Source organism: Ahaetulla prasina, chromosome 1, assembly GCF_028640845.1.
Source record: "Ahaetulla prasina isolate Xishuangbanna chromosome 1, ASM2864084v1, whole genome shotgun sequence".
Classification (NCBI taxonomy): Eukaryota; Metazoa; Chordata; class Lepidosauria; order Squamata; family Colubridae; genus Ahaetulla; species Ahaetulla prasina.
The window spans coordinates 113,720,078-113,739,565 of NC_080539.1; the positions used below are offsets into that span (position 1 = coordinate 113,720,078).

Genomic DNA, 19,488 nt, shown 5'->3' on the forward strand with positions numbered 1-19,488 from the left:
TTTTCATGAAAACAAGGGAGGGTCAAATAGGAGATGTTTTCTCAAATTACATTTCTGCTTTGGTCTCAATTTTTTTAAAATTTAACTATTGTCTTGGTTGTAGCCAGGGATAAAATCCACTTACCTTTGCTACCAGTTCACAAATGGGAGCGCACGCATGCATGCGCTTGCTTCGCTTGCGTGCGACACCTCTGCACATGCGCAGGACCTTCTGTGCATGCACAGAGTGTCAAAAGTGGGACGTGATGACGTCCAGGCAGGTGGGCAGAGCTTCCCACTGCTGGTGTTACCGGTTCACCCAAGCCGGATAGAACCGGTTGCATTTCACCACTGGTTGTAGCCCTCCCTCCTGTTCTCTTCATTATCTTTCTATAGCAATAGCACTTAGACTTATATAACACTTCACAGTGCTTTTACAGCCCTCTCTAAGCAGTTTACAGTGTCCGCATATTGCCCCCAACAATCTGGGTCCTCATTTTACCGATTTTGGAAGGATGAAAGACTGAGTCAACCTTGAGCTGGTGAGAATCGAACTGCCAAACTGCTGGCAGCCGCCAGTCAGCAGAAGTAGCCTGCAGTACTGCACTCTAACCTACTGTGCCATCACAGCTCAGTAGTATACATAGTATTTGCTTCTTACAATTTCCAGTCTCATCATTGTTTTATAGTAGGGTGGCAGAAATTAAGGGAACTTCTATATAAGTGTCATTTAAAAAGGAAACAAAATGATGCCCTATTGTTTTTCTATATAAACATTTTGCAGTTTGGCATTTGTTTTTCTAAATTTGCACAGATATAATGCTTTTGCTGTCTTTTTTTTCTGTCTTTCTATGTTCCAGCCTTATTAGCAAGCATGCCAGCAGATAGGGAAAATTGCATCTGAGCCTGAGACTTTAAACGTTTTTTAAATGATCTTCTAAAATCCATACATAAATATTCCTTTATCTAATTCTAACCAAATATATCTAAATTTTTTTATTTGAATTTATATCCCACCCTTCTCCAAAGACTGGCAGATATATTCAATATATCAGCAGTATTCTATATGCTAAGCAAATGTTATAATGGATACACATTAAGAGCCAGTTTGGTAGAGTGGTTAAGATGTTGGCCTAGAAACCAGACACTGTGAGTTCTAGTTTCACCTTAGGCGTGAAAAAAAAACCCAGCCGATTGGTCACTCTCTTTCAGCTCATCTCATCTCACAGGGTGGTTGCTGTGGGGAAAATAGGAGAAGGAAGGAGCATTGATACATTCCCTGCCTTGACTGACATATAAAGTAATAAAGGCAGAATAAAAATTACAAAACATAGATAAATTTGCAACACCGTTGCTTAGATTAGTTGTAGAAGCTGTAGAATGACAACCCATTGATTCAGTTGAGGGACCATTCCTGAATCTGTGAAGCAACCAATCAAATTATAGAAGTTGGACTCTAGAACAAAATAACTCATTGCAAGTAAATAGGACAGCAACTTCTGAAGCAGGAAAAACTTCATTTTGAAACTGGTGTAGGAATATGCACCATGAAATTGCTTTTGTAGTGGGCGAAAAGTGTCTAATGGTGTCGCGCGCATATGCTGACACCCATAATGCAATGCTCCCCCTGCAGGCTCTGCCCCATGCGCATACACACATGATCTTCCCGTGCTCCCCCCTCGCATGCATGCACAACCCCCATTTTGGTGCTAGCAGGCCTCCCCCAAGCCTCTTGGGACCAAAAATGGGGCGTGGGGGTGCCGCACCCCCCCACCCACGCGCATACACATGTGCGGCAGAGACCCAAAAATCAGCGGGCTGGCAGGAACCATGCGGGCATACACAGTGGAGCTAACCTGGGCGTCGGCTCGCGTGCCTGCAGAGATGGCTCTGTGTGCCACCTGTGGCACCTGTGCCATAGGTTTGCCATCATGGGCCTATAGTGGTTCATTCATGCCACTCCAAAATTGTGATGGGGTAATTGGAAGTGCACTTTTGTACACTTTCTTGAATTGCTTAGTGATTGGGTGGCTTTAGAAATAAAATGAATATATTATTTTAAAACGAAAAATCCATTGAGGAATTCTTTTCTGGATTCTCTTTGGGAGAGGGCATCCCCACCTAGATCAACTAATTTTAAATCCAATCTTTTCCAACTTACCCCTCTGAAATTTGGTTCAGTTCAATTTTCAGAGACTTATCCTACTGATAAGGGCCCTTTATTTGGCATGAAAATGATATTAACATAAAACAGAATCAATGCACATTTTGCATTTCTGTTTCATAGGTATTTATTTCTATACAGTTGCTTGGCCACGGTTCTGCACATATGAGTGTTGTGTTACTTTTTCCTTTTTTACCTTCTGATCCAATGAGGAGGTGAACTAAAACCCTGATGCAATGGGAGAAATTCTCTATTAACTTGCTTCTCGTGCAAAGATATACAGCACACAATGAATACAAAAAAGCTCTCAAAATCAATCTCTTTTTAAAAGCAGAATTTAACTATGTATCTGTCTTTTCTATAGCAACCAGAGCACAAGGGCAGTCTGAACATGTGGCCTTTTATTTGATCAAGGATAATAATCAACTAAGCTGAGAGGACAGGAAGCAGATCTCCTTGTGCCAATAGTTTAGTAGAATAAGTCATTCTGGTAGATTCAGTTGTCTCTTCCAGGGTCTAAAATACTATTGTATTTGTGAAAATACCCTGCATTTTTAAAAATACCCTGCATTTTATATGCTTAATATATAACAGTTTATAAAATAATATTATACATCCTAATGTCTTTATTGTGGATTAAATAGGAACTCTATTTTCCTCTATGCTGCTTCTGAGATTTAACCTTTGTTGTGTTCGTTCTGTATTTGATAACTGGTTTGATAAATATTTCATCTCATTTCTGAATGTTGAGCACATTGTGGAAACTAAAATGTATTCATATACAGTTAAGAATGAGTATAAATGTGTTTCTAATATAGTTTGTGCATCCTCGCAATTTTGTGATTTCTAAGATGTGGTAAATGTACCACACGTACAAGCAAGCTCAGTATGCAAAGTTGGCATTTTATTTATCATGGGAAAGAGAGGCTGAACCAATCGGATAATGGCAAAAGGACAAATGAGGTTGTGACTCAATTACCGGTAATACTTGAAATGAGATTTTTAATCCATAAGATTAGACAATATAAATTTCATTTTGGGGGTTTGAAAAACTGGCCTTGTAAACATTTCTGTAGGAGGTAGAACACATAGATTTGACAACCTGGCAAACAGAATTGCAAATTCTGCAACTCAAATAAATAAAAAGAACAGATGTCTATTAACTACTGCTTTTTTTGATTTTACAAAATTGAAAGTATATACAAGACAAGAAAGCACTGCTTTTAATAAATAGAAGTGGCTTAAAAAAAACAATTCACAAGTATATTCATTTTACTTGTTCAGAGGTTGGGGAATATGGATTGGTTGCTAAAGCAAATAAGACTCATGAGGTTTTAAATTTTGAAAAAAGAAAAAAAGACAACTTGCCGTTGAATATTCTATAGGACAACATCCACAGCAATGCAAGTCCATTGGCATACATTCTTCTTGCAGAGTGCTTAGAAATAGCAGAAAAACCCTAACCCTTCATAGAAATCTGAGAAACTCCTAAATTCTGCCATAAAATTATTTTATATAGACAGAAACAAAAGTTCAATTTGAAAATTGAGTTTGATTGTCGAGTTCATTCATAATGCAGAGAAAGGGGGGAGGGAGGGAAGGAGGGAGGGAGAGAGAGAGAGAGAGAGAGAGAGAGAGGGGAAGAGATTCCACATATCTTCTCCTGGGTGCAAATTGACCCATTTGAATATTGAATTTTTGAGGCTTTACTGAACTCATGGCAGTTCTGCAAGTAAAAAGACTGAAATACATTAAAAACACATTTATAAACAAAAAGACATAAATGAAACCTTCCACAGGTAAATTATTCATAACGATATGAATATTTCTGTTATGCTTAATAAGGTAAGTAGAACAGTGGGGTGGGGGAACAGCTGTACGGCACTACTTAGATTCACTAGAAAGCAGGATTTCCTGCAGAAAGCTGATCGTTGGAAATACCGGTTCGGACCAACTGGTAGCTTTTTTTTACTACTGGTTCGCCAATCCAGTAGCTTTTATCACTACCGGTCCACCCGAACCAGTTTGAACCGATAGGATTTCCCCACTGGACTAAGGTATCCTGGCTAAGAGAGGAAGTGAAACTTCCTGACCAAGAGAGGAAGTGAAAAGGGGCAAAATGTAGGTAATATATGGGGTAACAATAAAATTAAATCATGAAATCACAGTGAACAACACATATTCTGATTAGAAGGCCTATCTAACAAGGAAAGTTCTAAAAATTAGCAAATTGGGAGAACTACGGTTGCCATGTCCATAATAACCATAGATTACAAAATGTTAGAATAATGTAACATAAAATAAAGTATATATAGGTAGTTACCCAGGTTCCTTACATCAGCACATCATCATCATCCATCATCATCATTGTTATTATTATTATTTTGCCGATTTGTAATTAAGCAATTAAATATTACTTTTAGCAATATTTTTTTGGAAGTGGTTTGTCACTGCCTTCTCCTTAAGGCATGACATTTGGAGAACTGATAACTATTCAATTTATTTATTTATTTATTTATTTATTTATTTATTTATTTATTTATTTATTTATTTATTTATTTATTTATCGTATTTGTATACCGCCCTATCTCCCTAGGGACTCAGGGCGGTTCACAGGCAAATAAAAAGGTACATATAAATACAAAGTAAAATAACAGTTAAAAAGCTTATTCTACATGGCCCAATTTTTTAAAAACAATATAAATAATAAAACCCATTAAAACCAATATAAAATTTAAAATCTAATCCAGTCCTGCACAGATGAATAGATGTGTTTTAAGCTCGCGACGGAAGGTTCGGAGGTCCGGAAGTTGACGAAGTCCTGGGGGGAGTTCGAATGAAACAGGTTAATTCAGATAGGATGGGAAGAAGGGCAATGGTTGTTACTTGGGAGCAAAATCACAAAATATGCTTTGTCTTAGTATTGTGAAATAATTTAGGATAAGCTTTCTTAATTTGATGGCTTCAAAATCTGCCAAACAACATCCTAAATCCTTCCCAGGCAGGTTAAAGTTGTTTAATATTCCTGTCCATCTAAAACTGATTTTATATTCCTGTCCATCAGGAGGGTGCTGGGCTGGGAAAAACTCACCAAATGTATCATGAAAGTGCATCTATGTTTCTAAGTCTGGAGTAGATACCATTGTCAGGTGCACCTGTGCCATCCAAAGAGTTTCCAGAATGTAGGTTGTGTGTCAAAGAGAGAAGACAGCAAAATTGTGATGAGAGAAAGAGGAGTTATTGGTTTTGCTGGAAGAATGAAACACTGTTTAATTACTGTTTTAAACTGCAATGAGGGGAAAGATTGCTTATTTGTATCCTATGACTATCATTAAGTGTTGTACCTTAGAATTCTTGATGAACGTATCTTTTCTTTTATGTACTCTGAGAGCGTATGCACCAAGACAAATTCCTTATCCAAACACTTGGCCAATAAAAAATTCTATTCTATTCTATTCCATTCCATTCCATTCCATTCCATTCCATTCCATTCCATTCCATTCCATTCTATGAGGGGAAAGATAGAAATTCTCTAAATGTGCATTTAAACCCAGTCAGCAATAAGAAGAGACACATAAAAAAACCACTTTGCAAGTATATTCTCATTTACATATAAGAAATAATTTGCACTCAGACTCAGATGTAGTCCAATATTATTTAACTGTAAAATCTTTCTGGATGCTCTTCAAAAACAAATTTGTAAAACTTTCCAGATGAAAAAAAGTTGTTAAGTGGAGGAAGTAAGTGAGAGCTAAAAGTCAGGTGCCTCCAGCAGCCGTTCCCATGAAGACAATATTAATCGGTGGTAAGGATGACACCATCTCATTGTTAGCTTGTCCAGAAGAGTCCATTGGTTCCTGAGAAGCGCACTGACGAGAATGGCCATACATGCATTCAGAGGAACTTGTAGGCAGAGCAGGCAGCATTTCTGAAGCTATAAAGAAAATGACAAGAGTTATTCTTTCTTTTCTAAAAAAGAAAAAAAGAGGAAAATATTCCAGAACTTTAAATACATTCTAGTAAGATCACCCTCCAATCTGGAATTCCTTTCTTAAACCTGATATGACAAGATAGGGGCTGCCACAAAGAAGAGAGAGTCAAGCTATTCTCTAAAGCACCTGAGGGTAGAATAAGAAGCAATGGATGGAAACAAATCAAGGAGAGGAGCAACCTAGAACGAAGGAGAAATTTCCTGACAGTTAGAACAATTAATCAGTGGAACAACTTGCCTGCAGAAGCTGTAAATGCTTCAACACTGGAAGTTTTAAAGAAGATGTTGGATAACCATTTGTCTGAAGTGGTGTAGGGCTTCCTGCCTAGGCAGGGGGTTGGACTAGAAGACCTCCAAGGTCCCTTCCAACTCTGTTGTTCTAACATCCAAAAAAATTAACATTAATTATGCACTTAATTGAGGAATGTAATCTAATACAGATAGTCCACAACTTGCAGCCACAATTTCTGGCACAATTGAGCCCAAAATTTCTGTTAAATGAGACATTTGTTAAGTGAATTTTGTCCCATTTTACAACATTTCTAGCCAGAATTAAGTGAATCTGGCTTCCCCATTGACTTTGCTTCTCAACAGATTACAAAAAGTGATCAAATCACTTTGGGATACAATGCAATGGTCATAAGTATGAGTCAATTGCCAAGCGTCTGAATTTTGATACAAATATTCATGGGGATGCCATGAATGGTATTGTGACTCTGAAAAACTGTGAAAAATGGTCATAAGTCTCTTTTTTCAGTGTCGTCGTAACTTTGAACGATCACTAAATGAACTGTTGTAAGTTGAGGAGTATCTGTAACAGTTTTAGTAATTCCCAAGTCAGCTGCTTTGTTAATTTTTTTTTTTTGAAACAGGAAAATGTGTTTCTGTGTAATAATCTCAGGGAGTACAAATAAGCAAAGGGATCATTACTATGTGTCACTAACTTTCCTGATGTGAGCCTGTGTATGAAAGTTTCGTTTCTTTGTTCTGCAGACACCACTAAACTCTTTTTTGGTTTTAACAATTCTTTAGGTCACTAAAGTCTTCTACTGGGTGAAACACAGAGAAGATTTAACATAGCAAAGGGACTTCATTAAAACAGAACAAATATATCTTATTGAATATCATTTTTAAGGAGGCTTTTAAGCAGATTCACATATTTTTATTGTATATCCGGCCAATACCAATCTGCAGCATCATTTATTCTTTTTAGGCACCTGATTTTTAGCTACAACTGCCAAAACATCTTAGGGAGATACCTATGTGAGCGAGATTCAAACTGCTTGACACAATGGTCAGATATGGGAGATTCCATTCTATACCCTACAATGGACATCTCTGCATTTGCGGAACAGCAGAGGTAGAAAACCTGGCTCACACCCTATTTGATTGTTGTCTGTATAAGAGGGTGAGAAACAGGTACCACAGTCTATATTCCAAATGAATGACCCATTGGGATCCCCATATCAAAACAACTTATCTCATGTGCAGCCAGAATCTGAAAATAACATTTAACACAGCACAGAACTTAAGCAAAATGGTTCGGTTGAGATCAGCATATGTGGGACTGATTGGGGTAGATTGTAGGGGTGATACCAAAATAGAATTTTATCATATTTTATTTATCTCTATATTAAATTATTGTATTTTATAATTCCAATTTTATTTTAAATCGTATTTTATTCCAATTTCATTTTAAATTGTTTTTAATCAGATTTTAGTAATAATTTGTGTTTGGAACTCTGCACTTTGATATGGCCCAAGGGCTAGTCAATAAAGTAAACTAAAACTAAACTGGAGATCCTTAGCTTTTTTATTCTTCAGCTTAATAGTTAAGGAATTATTAGGTATCTTTGGCTGCTATGTGGAGATTGTGAGCTTGGTTAACTAACACAGTTTGTCTCCCTTTCACATTCATCCTAGGCATGGATCAGTGGTGAAATACATTTTTTTTAATTACCGGTTCTGTGGGTGTGGCTTGGTGGGCATGGTATGGCATGGTGGGCGTGGCAGGGGAAGACTACTGCAAAATCCCCATTCCCACCCCACTCCTGGGGGAAGGATATTGCAAAATCTCCATTCTCTCCCCACTCTGGGGCCAGCCAGAGGTGATATTTGCCGGTTCTCTGAACTACTCAAAATTTCCACTACGGGTTCTCCAGAACCTGTCAGAACCTGCTGGATTTCACCCCTGGCATGGATCCAAAAGAAGCAGGCATCCATGCCACCATAACCCTTTTTAGTTTTACTTACTTATAGAGTTCTGGCCAGCAATTGAGGCATCTGGATAATAAGATGCTCCCTGTTTCCTTCCTGTATCTTCTAGGATGCAGAGTGAATCATGAATGTCACTGTATGGAGGCAACGGGCGGATGCTGCTTACGCTGCTGATGACAGAAACGTGCTGATCTACCAATGACTCAAATCTGTGGGAATCTGAATAGTTTGTATTATTTCCATAGAACCCTGTTAACAGGAGGTTGACAATCAGTGAGTAAACATCTAGAACAACAGACAATATTGTATAAGCACTGTAAATCTTAGGTTTTTTAAAAATAAAGCTTAAATTATTAAATCCTTTTAATATTTCTTTTTAAAAACTAAAGAAGTTAAACTTTCATGTTGCATGTGCCTTTGTATTGTTATAAATATGGGACAAAGATGCTCTTCCAGCTAAAGATATAATTATTCTTATATTTATGTAACACTTATATTTCTTACATTTATAGATAAGGTATTCTTATATTTTGATATTAGAAGAAATGAGAATTTACGGAATACAGATAATTAGATTTTCTAGCAGAAAGGAATTGCCATATTATATATATTAGATAATATTCTTATATTTTGATATCAGAAGAAATGAGGATTTACAGAATACAGATAATTAGACTTTCTAGCAGAAAGGAATTGCCATGATGTATCATTTTGGGAAGTTTATAATTAAAGCATTCATCGTATCAATCAGGAGATATTTGGCAACAGTTTAAACCTTAAATATTTATTTTTATTTTTATTTTTATTTGCATTTATATCCCGCCCTTCTCCGAAGACTCAGGGCGGCTTACACTATGTTAAGCAATAGTCTTCATCCTATTTGTATATTTATATACAAAGTCAACTTATTGCCCCCAACAATCTGGGTCCTCATTTTACCTACCTTATAAAGTTTAGTTTAGTTTAGTTTAGTTTTATTAGATTTTTATACCGCCCTTCTCCCGAAGGACTCAGGGCGGTGTACAGCCGAAATAAAATACAGAGTATATACAATTAAAAGAAATTAAAAGAAACTATTAATAAATGGCCGATAATTTAAAAATTAAAAAAATTTACAAATGTTTAAAATCTCTAAAACCCCAATTTAAAATCACTATTTATGCCAGTCCTGCTTGAATAAATAAGTATGTTTTTAGCTCACGACGGAAGGTCCGAAGATCAGGAACTTGACGTAAGCCAGGGGGGAGTTCGTTCCAGAGCGTCGGTGCTCCCACAGAAGGCCCTACCCTGGGAGCCGCCAGCCGACATTGTTTGGCGGACGGCACCCTGAGAAGGCCCTCTGTGAGAGCGTCTGGTCGATGGGAGGCATACGGTAACAGCAGGCGGTCTCGTAAGTACCGGGTCCTAAGCCATGGAGCGCTTTAAAGGTGGTAACCAGGATCTTGAAGCGCACCGAAGACCACAGGAAGCGAGTGCAAGCTACGGAGCAGAGGTGTTACGTGGGACCCTCGAGCGGCCCCCATTACCACTCGCGCAGCTGCATTCTGGACTAACTGCAGCCTCCGGGTGCACCTCAAGGGTAGCCCCATGTAGAGAGCATTGCAATAATCCAGCCGAGGCGTAACCAGGCGTGAGTGACCGTGCATAAGGCATCCCGGTCAAGGAAGGGGCGCAACTGGCGAACCAAGCGAACTTGGTAAAAGCCCTCCTGGTGACGGCTGCCAGATGTTCCTCAAAGGACAGCCGGCCATCCAGGAGGACGCCCAAGTTGCGAACCACCTCCTTTGGGGCCACTAACTCGCCCCCAACAGTCAGCTGCGGATGCAGCTGACTGTACCGGGGTGCCGGAATCCACAGCCACTCCGTCTTGGAGGGATTGAGCTTGAGTCTGTTTCTCCCCATCCAGACCCGTACGGCTTCCAGGCACCGGGACAGCACTTCGACCGCTTCGTTGGGGTGGTCCGGGGTGGAAAAGTACAGCTGAGTGTCATCAGCGTACAGATGATAACTCACCCCGAACCCACTGATGACCTCGCCCAGCGGCTTCATGTAGATGTTGAACAGGGTAGGCGAGAGAATCGACCCCTGGGGTACCCCACAAGTGAGGCCCCTCGAGGGCGACATCTGCCCCCCTGTCAACACCGACTGCGCACGGCCAGAGAGATAGGAGGAGAACCACCGATAAACGGTGCCTCCCACTCGCAATCCCTCCAACCGGCGAAGCAGGATACCATGGTCGATGGTATCAAAAGCCGCTGAAAGATCTAATAGGACCAAGGCAGAGGAACAGCCCCTGTCCCTGGCCCTCCAGAGGTCATCCACCAACGCGACCAAAGCCGTCTCCGTGCTATAACCGGGCCGGAAGCCGGACTGGAGCAGGTCTAGATAGACAGCTTCCTCCAGGTGCCGGGAAGCTGCCATGCAACCACTCTCTACAACCTTCGCTAAAAGCGAAGGTTGGAGACTGACGATAATTTCCCAAAATAGCTGGGTCCAGGGAGGCTTCTTCAGGAGAGGTCTCACCACCGCCTCCTTCAAGGCGGCGGGGAAAACCCCTTCAGCTAAAGAAGCATTTATAATCCCCTGGAACCAGCCTCGTGTCACTTCCTGAGCAGCCAGTACTAACCAGGAAGGACACGGGTCCAGTAAACACGTGGTCGTATGCAACCTCCCTAGCAACCTGTCCACGTCCTCGGGAGCCACAGAATCAAACTCATCCCAAATAACCTCAACAAGACGAGTCTCTGTCACCTCAGCTGAATCATCGCAATCATGGTCCAAACCATCACGAAGCTGAACGATTTTATCGTATAGATAACCGTTAAACTCCTCGGCTCGACCCTGCAAGGGGTCATCCCGCCCCTCTTGTTGAAGGAGGGAACGGGTCACCCGAAACAGGGCGGCCGGGCGGTTATCTGCCGGCGCAATGAGGGTGGAAACGTAGGAGCGTTTCGCCTCCCTCATTGCCACTAGGTAAGTCCTGGTAAAGGACCTCACTAGTGTCCGATCAGCCTCGGACCTGCTGGACCTCCAAACACTCTCTAGGCGTCTTCTCCGGCGTTTCATCTCTCTCAGCTCCCCGGAGAACCAGGGAGCCAATTGAGATCTGCGCCGGGTCAGAGGCCGCAAAGGCACGACACGGTCCAAAGCCCCAGCCGCGGCCCGATCCCAAGCCGCAACTAGTTCTTCAGTCGTGCCGTGGGTAAGATCCTCAGGAAACGGCCCAAGCTCCGTCAGAAACCTCTCCGGGTCCATCAGGCGCCTGGGACGGAACCAACGCATCGGCTCCGTCTCCCTGCGGTGGTGAGCAGCGGTTCGAAAGTCTAGGCGAAGGAGAAAATGATCCGACCATGACAATGGTTCTTTCACTATATCTCCTAATTCCAGATCATTAACCCACTGACCAGAGATAAAAATCAAGTCTAGCGTGCCTCCCCCGATGTGTGTAGGGCCATCAGTTACTTGAATCAGGTCCAAGGCCGTCATGGAGGCCTGGAACTCCTGAACCACTGTTGATGACAAGCCGGCCGATGGCAAGTTGAAATCTCCCAAGACCAAAAGTCTGGGGATCTCAACCGCCACGCCAGCAAGCACCTCCAGTAGCTCAGGTAGGGCTGTAGTCACGCAGCAAGGAGCCAGGTACGTGATCAACAACCCCATCTGATTACGATGGCCCCACTTCACAAGGAGGATTCACAGCCAGCTATCTGAGGAACAGTGGACTCCCTTGGCTCCAGACTCTCTCTAATCACAACCGCCACCCCGCCACCCCTACCCTGGGCCTCGGCTGATGGAATGCACAGAAACCCGGCGGGCACAGTTCTACCAGGGTACACCCCTTCTGTGCCCAACCAGGTCTCTGTAATGCCCATAAGGTCCGGACTCCCCTGAATCAGATCGCAAATCAGGGAGCCTTATTAACCACGGACCGGGCATTGCAGAGCATCAGCCGAGGCCCGAGCTCTGAGGATCTTGACCATATTATATATATTAGATAATATTCTTATATTTTGATATCAGAAGAAATGAGGATTTACAGAATACAGATAATTAGATTTTCTAGCAGAAAGGAATTGCCATATTATATATATTAGATAATATTCTTATATTTTGATATCAGAAGAAATGAGGATTTTCAGAATACAGATAATTAGACTTTCTAGCAGAAAGGAATTGCCATGATGTATCATTTTGGGAAGTTTTTAATTACAGCATTCATCGTATCAATCAGGAGATATTTGGCAACAGTTTAAACCTTAAATATTTATTTTTATTTTTATTTTTATTTGCATTTATATCCCGCCCTTCTCCGAAGACTCAGGGCGGCTTACACTATGTTAAGCAATAGTCTTCATCCTATTTGTATATTTATATACAAAGTCAACTTATTGCCCCCAACAATCTGGGTCCTCATTTTACCTACCTTATAAAGGATGGAAGGCTGAATCAACCTTGGGCCTGGTGGGACTAGAACCTGCAGTAATTGCAGGCAGCTGTGTTAATAACAGACTGTCTTACAAAATCAAATTTTTAATCCACTTCATGCAATGGATGTAAAGTTGGAAAACAGAAGATACAAAAACCAACCACACTGATGGACGCTGACTTTGATTACAGAGATGGAGGAGATGGAGAAAGTATTTAGATGCTGTCATGAAACAGTCTTTCTGGCTTAACTATGTGTACCTCTAAATAATATTAGAATGATCAACTACACAGCAAAGTATCACAAATGTGATTATTACTAACACTAAACTGAAATATTCACTATTAAATGTGATGAATACATACTCTAGTACAGGTAATCCTTGTTTAATAAGTACTCATTCAGCAACCATTTGACATTGTCATGGTGCTGATTGATGAGGACTTAATTTCGTAGTTGTGACTGTTGCAATATCCTGCAGAACTACCTGTATACTGTATGTTATCTGTTGGCTACATTTTCACATAAACCCATGAGATGGATCCATTAACTCTTATTCTTTTCTCAATTTTTATCATATCTCTGCATTAATTGCTCACTAAATGGGTGTCTTTAAAAATATCTGTGGGTGCTGACACAAAGTTAAAATCCACATGTGAACTAGTCCAAGGACTACAAGGACACTAGACTAAACTGTAGAGCAAAGCCAATAAAGTAAAATTCTGAAAAAGGATTAATACCATTAGAAGCAGCTGTGGAATATGATGATCCTTGACAAGAACTTGTTGTGGTGTTGTTCACAAAGCTGCAACTCCCATTGTTCAAAAATTGCATACAATGTGTGTCCTGTGCAGCGGAAGAGGCTCCGTAGAGAGGAAGGGAGCGGGCACTATATGAAGACACAGCACAGCTGTTATTGAAGTAGTTCCGGGAGAAACTTTGCTGCTCATTGGTTGCTGGACAGAGGCTAGATTCTGCCCTCTGGGGACAGGGTCCCGAAGGTGGATGAGTCTGGGCCCTGAACATGGCTGGGTAGCTGGCACCGGCTCCATAGAAGTTCTGATTCGTTTGTGGCACTGTCTGGTAGAGGTATTCAGAATAAGAAGAGCAGTGCGACTGTGCAGATAATGACGGGCCTACACTGGATGGTCTGGCAGCCATCGGTCCCTGGTTGATAACACTTCCTCGGCTGACCATGGCTGGAGAAATGGGTGGAGTGATAAGGTGGGCAGTGCTCTGAGAGAGGTTGGTCTGACCTGGAAAAACAAACAGATTTTTTTTTTTCTACAGCCAGGGAATAAGCAACAGTCAGATGCCTTTTGGCAACTTAAAAAAGAACTGATCAAGAACAAGCATCTCCTTTGTTTCCTACCTGTGGGTTGCATATTCTCACTGTCACCTGCAGGACATGGATTCAAACCGGACGATAGGCTACTATGTTGACCGGATGATAAAGAGAAATAGGTTCGCTCCATCAGGCATTCGTTTTTCACTGAGGCATCACTAGCAATTGGAGCAGCCTTGTTGCGGTTTGCTAGGAAACAAGAACTGGGGGATGCTGTAAAAGTGGCTTTACTGGCATCTGTGAAAATAACAAAGGTTTGGTAGTATGAGACATAGACCAGGAAACAAGTCAGAATTCCATCGTCTGCATCTGCAGCATATGATGCCCTAAGGCTGATTTGTGCATAGCGATCACAGTGCAAATGCCGCCATTACATACTTGCATCTTGACATATTACAAAAAGGATGTAAGTTGCAGCAATTTGCATGGTGACGTTGTCACGCAGGTTTCATCCTTTACTTTCCCTTGCCTAAATAATGGACACCCACACAGGAAGATAAGATATTTGTCATCAATAATACTGGATGAAGTGGTGGGTCACTACCAGTTCGCCCCGGATTGGGTGAGCCTTAGCAGCGTCGGCGGGAGGCTCCGCCCACCCGCCCAGACACTTCTGTGCATGCACAGAAGCATCACGTGCACCCATGACAGACCGGTAGCAATGAGTTTTGAAACCCGCTCCTGACTGGATGGATTAGGCAGCCTTCCTTAATTTACAGCCCTCCAGATGTCTTGAGTTGCAAAAGGATGGAAGCTAATATCTGGCATCCTGGGCAGCACTAATTTAGTGAAGGGTGTTTCAGGAGACTGTTGTAATTCTGTTGTAATTTAGAAAGCAGTGACAGTGACTTTCACCTAAAGAAATATGCATAAACCATATAGAATAGAAATGCATTCAGGTCATTTTAGGAATGAGACTTAGTGATTACCATGATAACAGATCTGTTAAACAGTGTAAATTATTAAGATGCTATATATGATTAAACATTGCAATAACAAAGATTGTAATGAAGATGCCATTTAATAGATGATTAGCACAGATATAAAGCCTAGAATGTATTGCAGATTGTACTTCTAGCTATTAGGAAATGCTATTTCTTTTTAAGAAAGGGCTTTAAAAATCCTTTGAAAAATAAAAGAATAAACTACCTTTATTTTGCAGGTTTTAAAGAAGAGATTGGACAACCATTTTTCTGAAATGGTATAGGGATTCCTGCCTGAGCAGCGGGTTGGACTAGAAGACCTTCAAGGTCCCTTCCAACTTTGTTATTCTGTTCTGTACCTTTTAAGTATTTTTCTTCAACAATCTGCACTGGACATTTATTAGCTTCAATCACATTGATATGTAAAATGCTGATTCTGGCCTATTAAATATGTAATAGTTTGGGCCAAATACTAAAACATACAGAATTTGAAAGCGTTTTCTTTAGCGTATTATATGAAAAATAAATTTTCCTCCCTTGTATGAAACAAAGTCATAACTTCATTTGAAGGAATAATAAAAACTTTTGTAACAGTTTATTGAAGAGGAGAAATTTGTTGGAGTTCGGATAATTTGGATTTTAACATTTTAGGTAAAGGTTCCCCTCACACATACATGCTAGTCGTTGCCAACTCTAGGGGGCGGTGCTCATCTCCGTTTCCAAGCGGAAGAGCCAGCGCTGTCCGAAGACGTCTCCGTGGTCATGTGGCCGGCATGACTCAACGCCAAAGGCTCACGGAATGCTGTTACCTTCCCACCAAAGGTGGTCCCTATTTTTTCTACTTGCATTTCGAAACTGCTAGGTTGGCAGAAGCTTGGACAAGTAACGGGAGCTCACCCCGTTACATGGCAGCATTAGGGATTTGAACTGCTGAGCTGCTGACCTTTTGATCGACAAGCTCAACATCCTAGCTCCCGAACCACCGTGTCCCACATTTTAATTACATCTAAATAATAATAGTATAATCCAAAAATATTGATTATATGCCATTGAATTTAAACAGACTTGCTTTGTAAAACAATATTTTGAATATTATTAAATGTTCACATGAATTTAGAATGATTTGTCTAGAAATTTACAGAAATAAGCATAACAGTGTTATGTATGAGACCATTATTCCTCTACAGACCAACATGTAAGTGTATCCAAATATTCACTCAATTTAGGCATTTGTCCACCTAACATTAGACAAACAGGCACACCCCATTGGGCTTCAGACCCCTAAAGATTGCAAACTGCCAGTTCCAGTTACCTAGATTCTTCATATATTTGTCCAATAAATTCTGAAGTTCTTGTTCTTTATCATTGTGGAATTGGGTCTCCATCGCAAGCAGGATATATTCATCTAAAAGCATGCGGATGAGATGAAATGAACCTGCCACAGGAAGAAAAGTGAAGAGATGGTGCATAACCTTATCTTGCTGACCATCTCTCAACACTGCACAAGGAGCAAGTGAAACAAACAAATAATTGCTGGACTTTCAGTGACCTACTAAGACCAACAAAGAACGGTGCTTAACTCCTTACCCTAATCTTGCTTGATGCCGGCCCACCTCACTCAATATATTTACTGTCCTGCAAGTTATTTGACCACCAATGACATCAAAGTACGACACTGATGAAAGTGAGACATGCTTTATACTTGAACAGACCTACATTAGAACATGATAACACTGAATCCATGCAGGAGTATGGATTTGCTGCATTTTCCTAATGCTAAACAATTAAAAAGAAGCTGACAGAATTTTGATGGCCTATTTGTAAATTTGTATGTATAAGGAACTCTAAAAGTTGTTATACATATGGCAGCATATCGTCCTCTCTATTAAACATCTAGTGTTTGCATAACTCTCCCACCCAACAATCATCTCCATTATGAAAATCAGGTCTTTTTTCATAAAAAAAAAGATTTGGATGGCATGGGGATAAATTCATGTTCTGTTTATGACAGAGAAGTCATACTTATCCCTGCCACATGATAAACCTGTTCTGTGAATGAAGATGTAACAACAAGAAAATGTGTGATTCAAAGGAAGAAGAAAATAAATATGCATGACGATCAATAGGGCCTTTTTTTTTAACAGGGGCTGCACATTTATTATTATTATTTTTCTTTTAGGAGCTGCAGGTTGCATAGTTGTTGATGTCTTTGGACTTTTTAATTTTGTAGGGCTTCAGGAAGGGATTTACAGGAAAAAGGTGTCTTAAAAAAGGTGTCTAAACTTAAATAAGTTTATACACCTACAATATTTTAAAGAATAAAGGTTTTAAAAGGCAGGGGAAGCAAACCATGTGGTTTCCAACTCCTTTACCACCAGCAATCATAGGAAAGGCTGTATTTATTCTTTTTTTTTTTCTGGTTAACAAACCAGGGTTTTGTTTTTCAGTCCTCTCTTCTTGTGCAACAGTATATTTTTGTGTATATATGTGCACTGGGGAACAAATGATAAGTTGCATACTATCTATAGGAGTGTTTCTCAGTCTTAGCAACTTTAAGATGTTTTGACTTCAGTTCCCAGATTCCAGCCATTTGAAATCTAGATAATCTTAAAATTGCTAAAATTGAGATACACTGGCCCTATGGTCATTTGACGCAAAGGGAGGGAGAAAAGGAGCTTAGAATGGAAGTATTCCCAACAATTTGAGGGCTACCCAACTTCCTCCCCCATTTGGATGCAGGGGGAAGATTTTCCAGAATGTTTTCTCTACAGAGCCCATCAGACCCAATCCATTTTTAACATAACAGCTGCTGCTGCTGCTCCTCCTCCTCCTCCTTTTTGCCAGCTTCTTGACAGTTTACTGCTCACACAATCCTGATCCTGTTTATAGGATTTCTTTCCAACATTCCGTTTGGAAAGGATAAAAAGAATAACTTCTAGATGTTTCTGTGCTTGACACTGTGGCTGCCTCTAATTAAACTACTGATGCTAGCATGATGGCCATCTGGCATTTATGATTCTTTTATCTAATTATGCCACTGAATCAGAAACACAGGAATTGAGACGTGGTGTGAAATAATTTCCTTTGAATGCAAGCACAGATCACTTATTGAATGAAAGGCAGATTTACTTTACTGTTCTGGAGATGGCATGCACTGCTTTAAAACTATTTTTAACTTTTTGTTTCTCTGGGGGGAAAAAAAGAGGTTTACCAGAACTTAGTTGAAGCTGAAAAGTGATAGTACTAACTTATCAGAAGAGAGCCTGTCCTCTGACTTAATAAGAATAGAATCGTCATCTGGAATATTCCTTAAACAAACATAAGAATTGGAGAAGAATCAAATACCAAAACTGGACGCATTGTTCAAAGTGAGATTGTGCATTACTCGAGCTCCAAAGAAGCTCCACTTGAGAAGGAAGTCTTGGGCTCTCTTCTTTAGAGACCGACCATTCTGCTTGCTTGCCTAAAAGGAGAAAAATATTGTTTTTGAATCTTTTATATTTTAGAACAAAGCAGTCATTGCGTTAACATTTCCTGAGATCAGTTCACTTATCTTTTTCCTATGATGGCCCCCAGCAGTGGGTTCCACTTACCTTTGCTCCTGGTTTGGAACTGCGCACACGCGTGTGTGCGAGTGCTCACTTTGCTCGTGCACGGCGCTTCTACGCGTGCACAGAGCGTCCGTGATGATGTCAGGGTGGGTGGGCGGAGCCTCCTGTTGCCACCACTACCGGTTTGCCCGAACTGGGGCAAACTGGTAGAAACCCACCACTGATGGCCTCCCTAAAAAACCATATATTGACTAATGAAGAATAGTGTATTTGCATAAAGAGATATTCACACCATATTCATAGCCACCTCCCTCCATGAATAGCCACTGGGCTATTTAGGAGTGGGAGTGAAACACTTTTACCTCAATGATGCGAAAACAGTGCACCATTGGACTTATTTAAACAGAAAAAAGTAAATAGCTCAGGGAAAGAAAAATAGTAGTGACAACTATGTGGTACAGAGAAGCCCTGAGACTTCAAGCCAATGGATACCTATAGAATGTATTAAGCAACCAGGAATTTTAAACTAAATTTCCTACCCCAAAGGAGTTCTCAAAATATGGGTTGGGATCTTATTGAGAGTTCACATGCAATTTAGAGGAGTTGCTTTTAAAACACTTTGCCTCAGGCGTAATAATAGAGCTGTGACTTTTTGAGTAATGTTAAATAAATGGATTGGCCTTCTGGCTGCTTCCTTTTGTTAGCAACGGAACAACAACTTGATGAATCAAACAATAGGGTTATTATTTCTGTTATTTTGCTATTTTGTTTAATACCTCTTGTAAATATTTGTGTGTTCCCAGCAGCTCTGTCATAGGGTACATGATAGCATATTTAAAATATTTGGAATGTCTATATGTGATCAAGAAATTCAATATTTTAATCTGGTATT

The 19,488-nt window shown here is 40.5% G+C and overlaps 1 protein-coding gene across 1 annotated transcript in view; it reads right to left on the reverse strand.

Annotated features, from left to right (window-relative positions):
• Positions 1-5,901: 5,901 nt before the first annotated feature.
• RFX6 (regulatory factor X6) overlaps positions 5,902-19,488 on the reverse strand; it is a 49,966-nt gene continuing 36,379 nt past the window's right edge. The window contains exons 14-20 of the mRNA XM_058174401.1: positions 18,391-18,508; positions 16,358-16,480; positions 14,150-14,359; positions 13,518-14,033; positions 8,407-8,600; positions 6,201-6,220; positions 5,902-6,103 (exon numbers count right to left, since the gene is read on the reverse strand). Coding sequence (XP_058030384.1) covers positions 5,902-6,103; positions 6,201-6,220; positions 8,407-8,600; positions 13,518-14,033; positions 14,150-14,359; positions 16,358-16,480; positions 18,391-18,508 — 1,383 coding nt within the window. The remainder of the gene's footprint in view (positions 6,104-6,200; positions 6,221-8,406; positions 8,601-13,517; positions 14,034-14,149; positions 14,360-16,357; positions 16,481-18,390; positions 18,509-19,488) is intronic.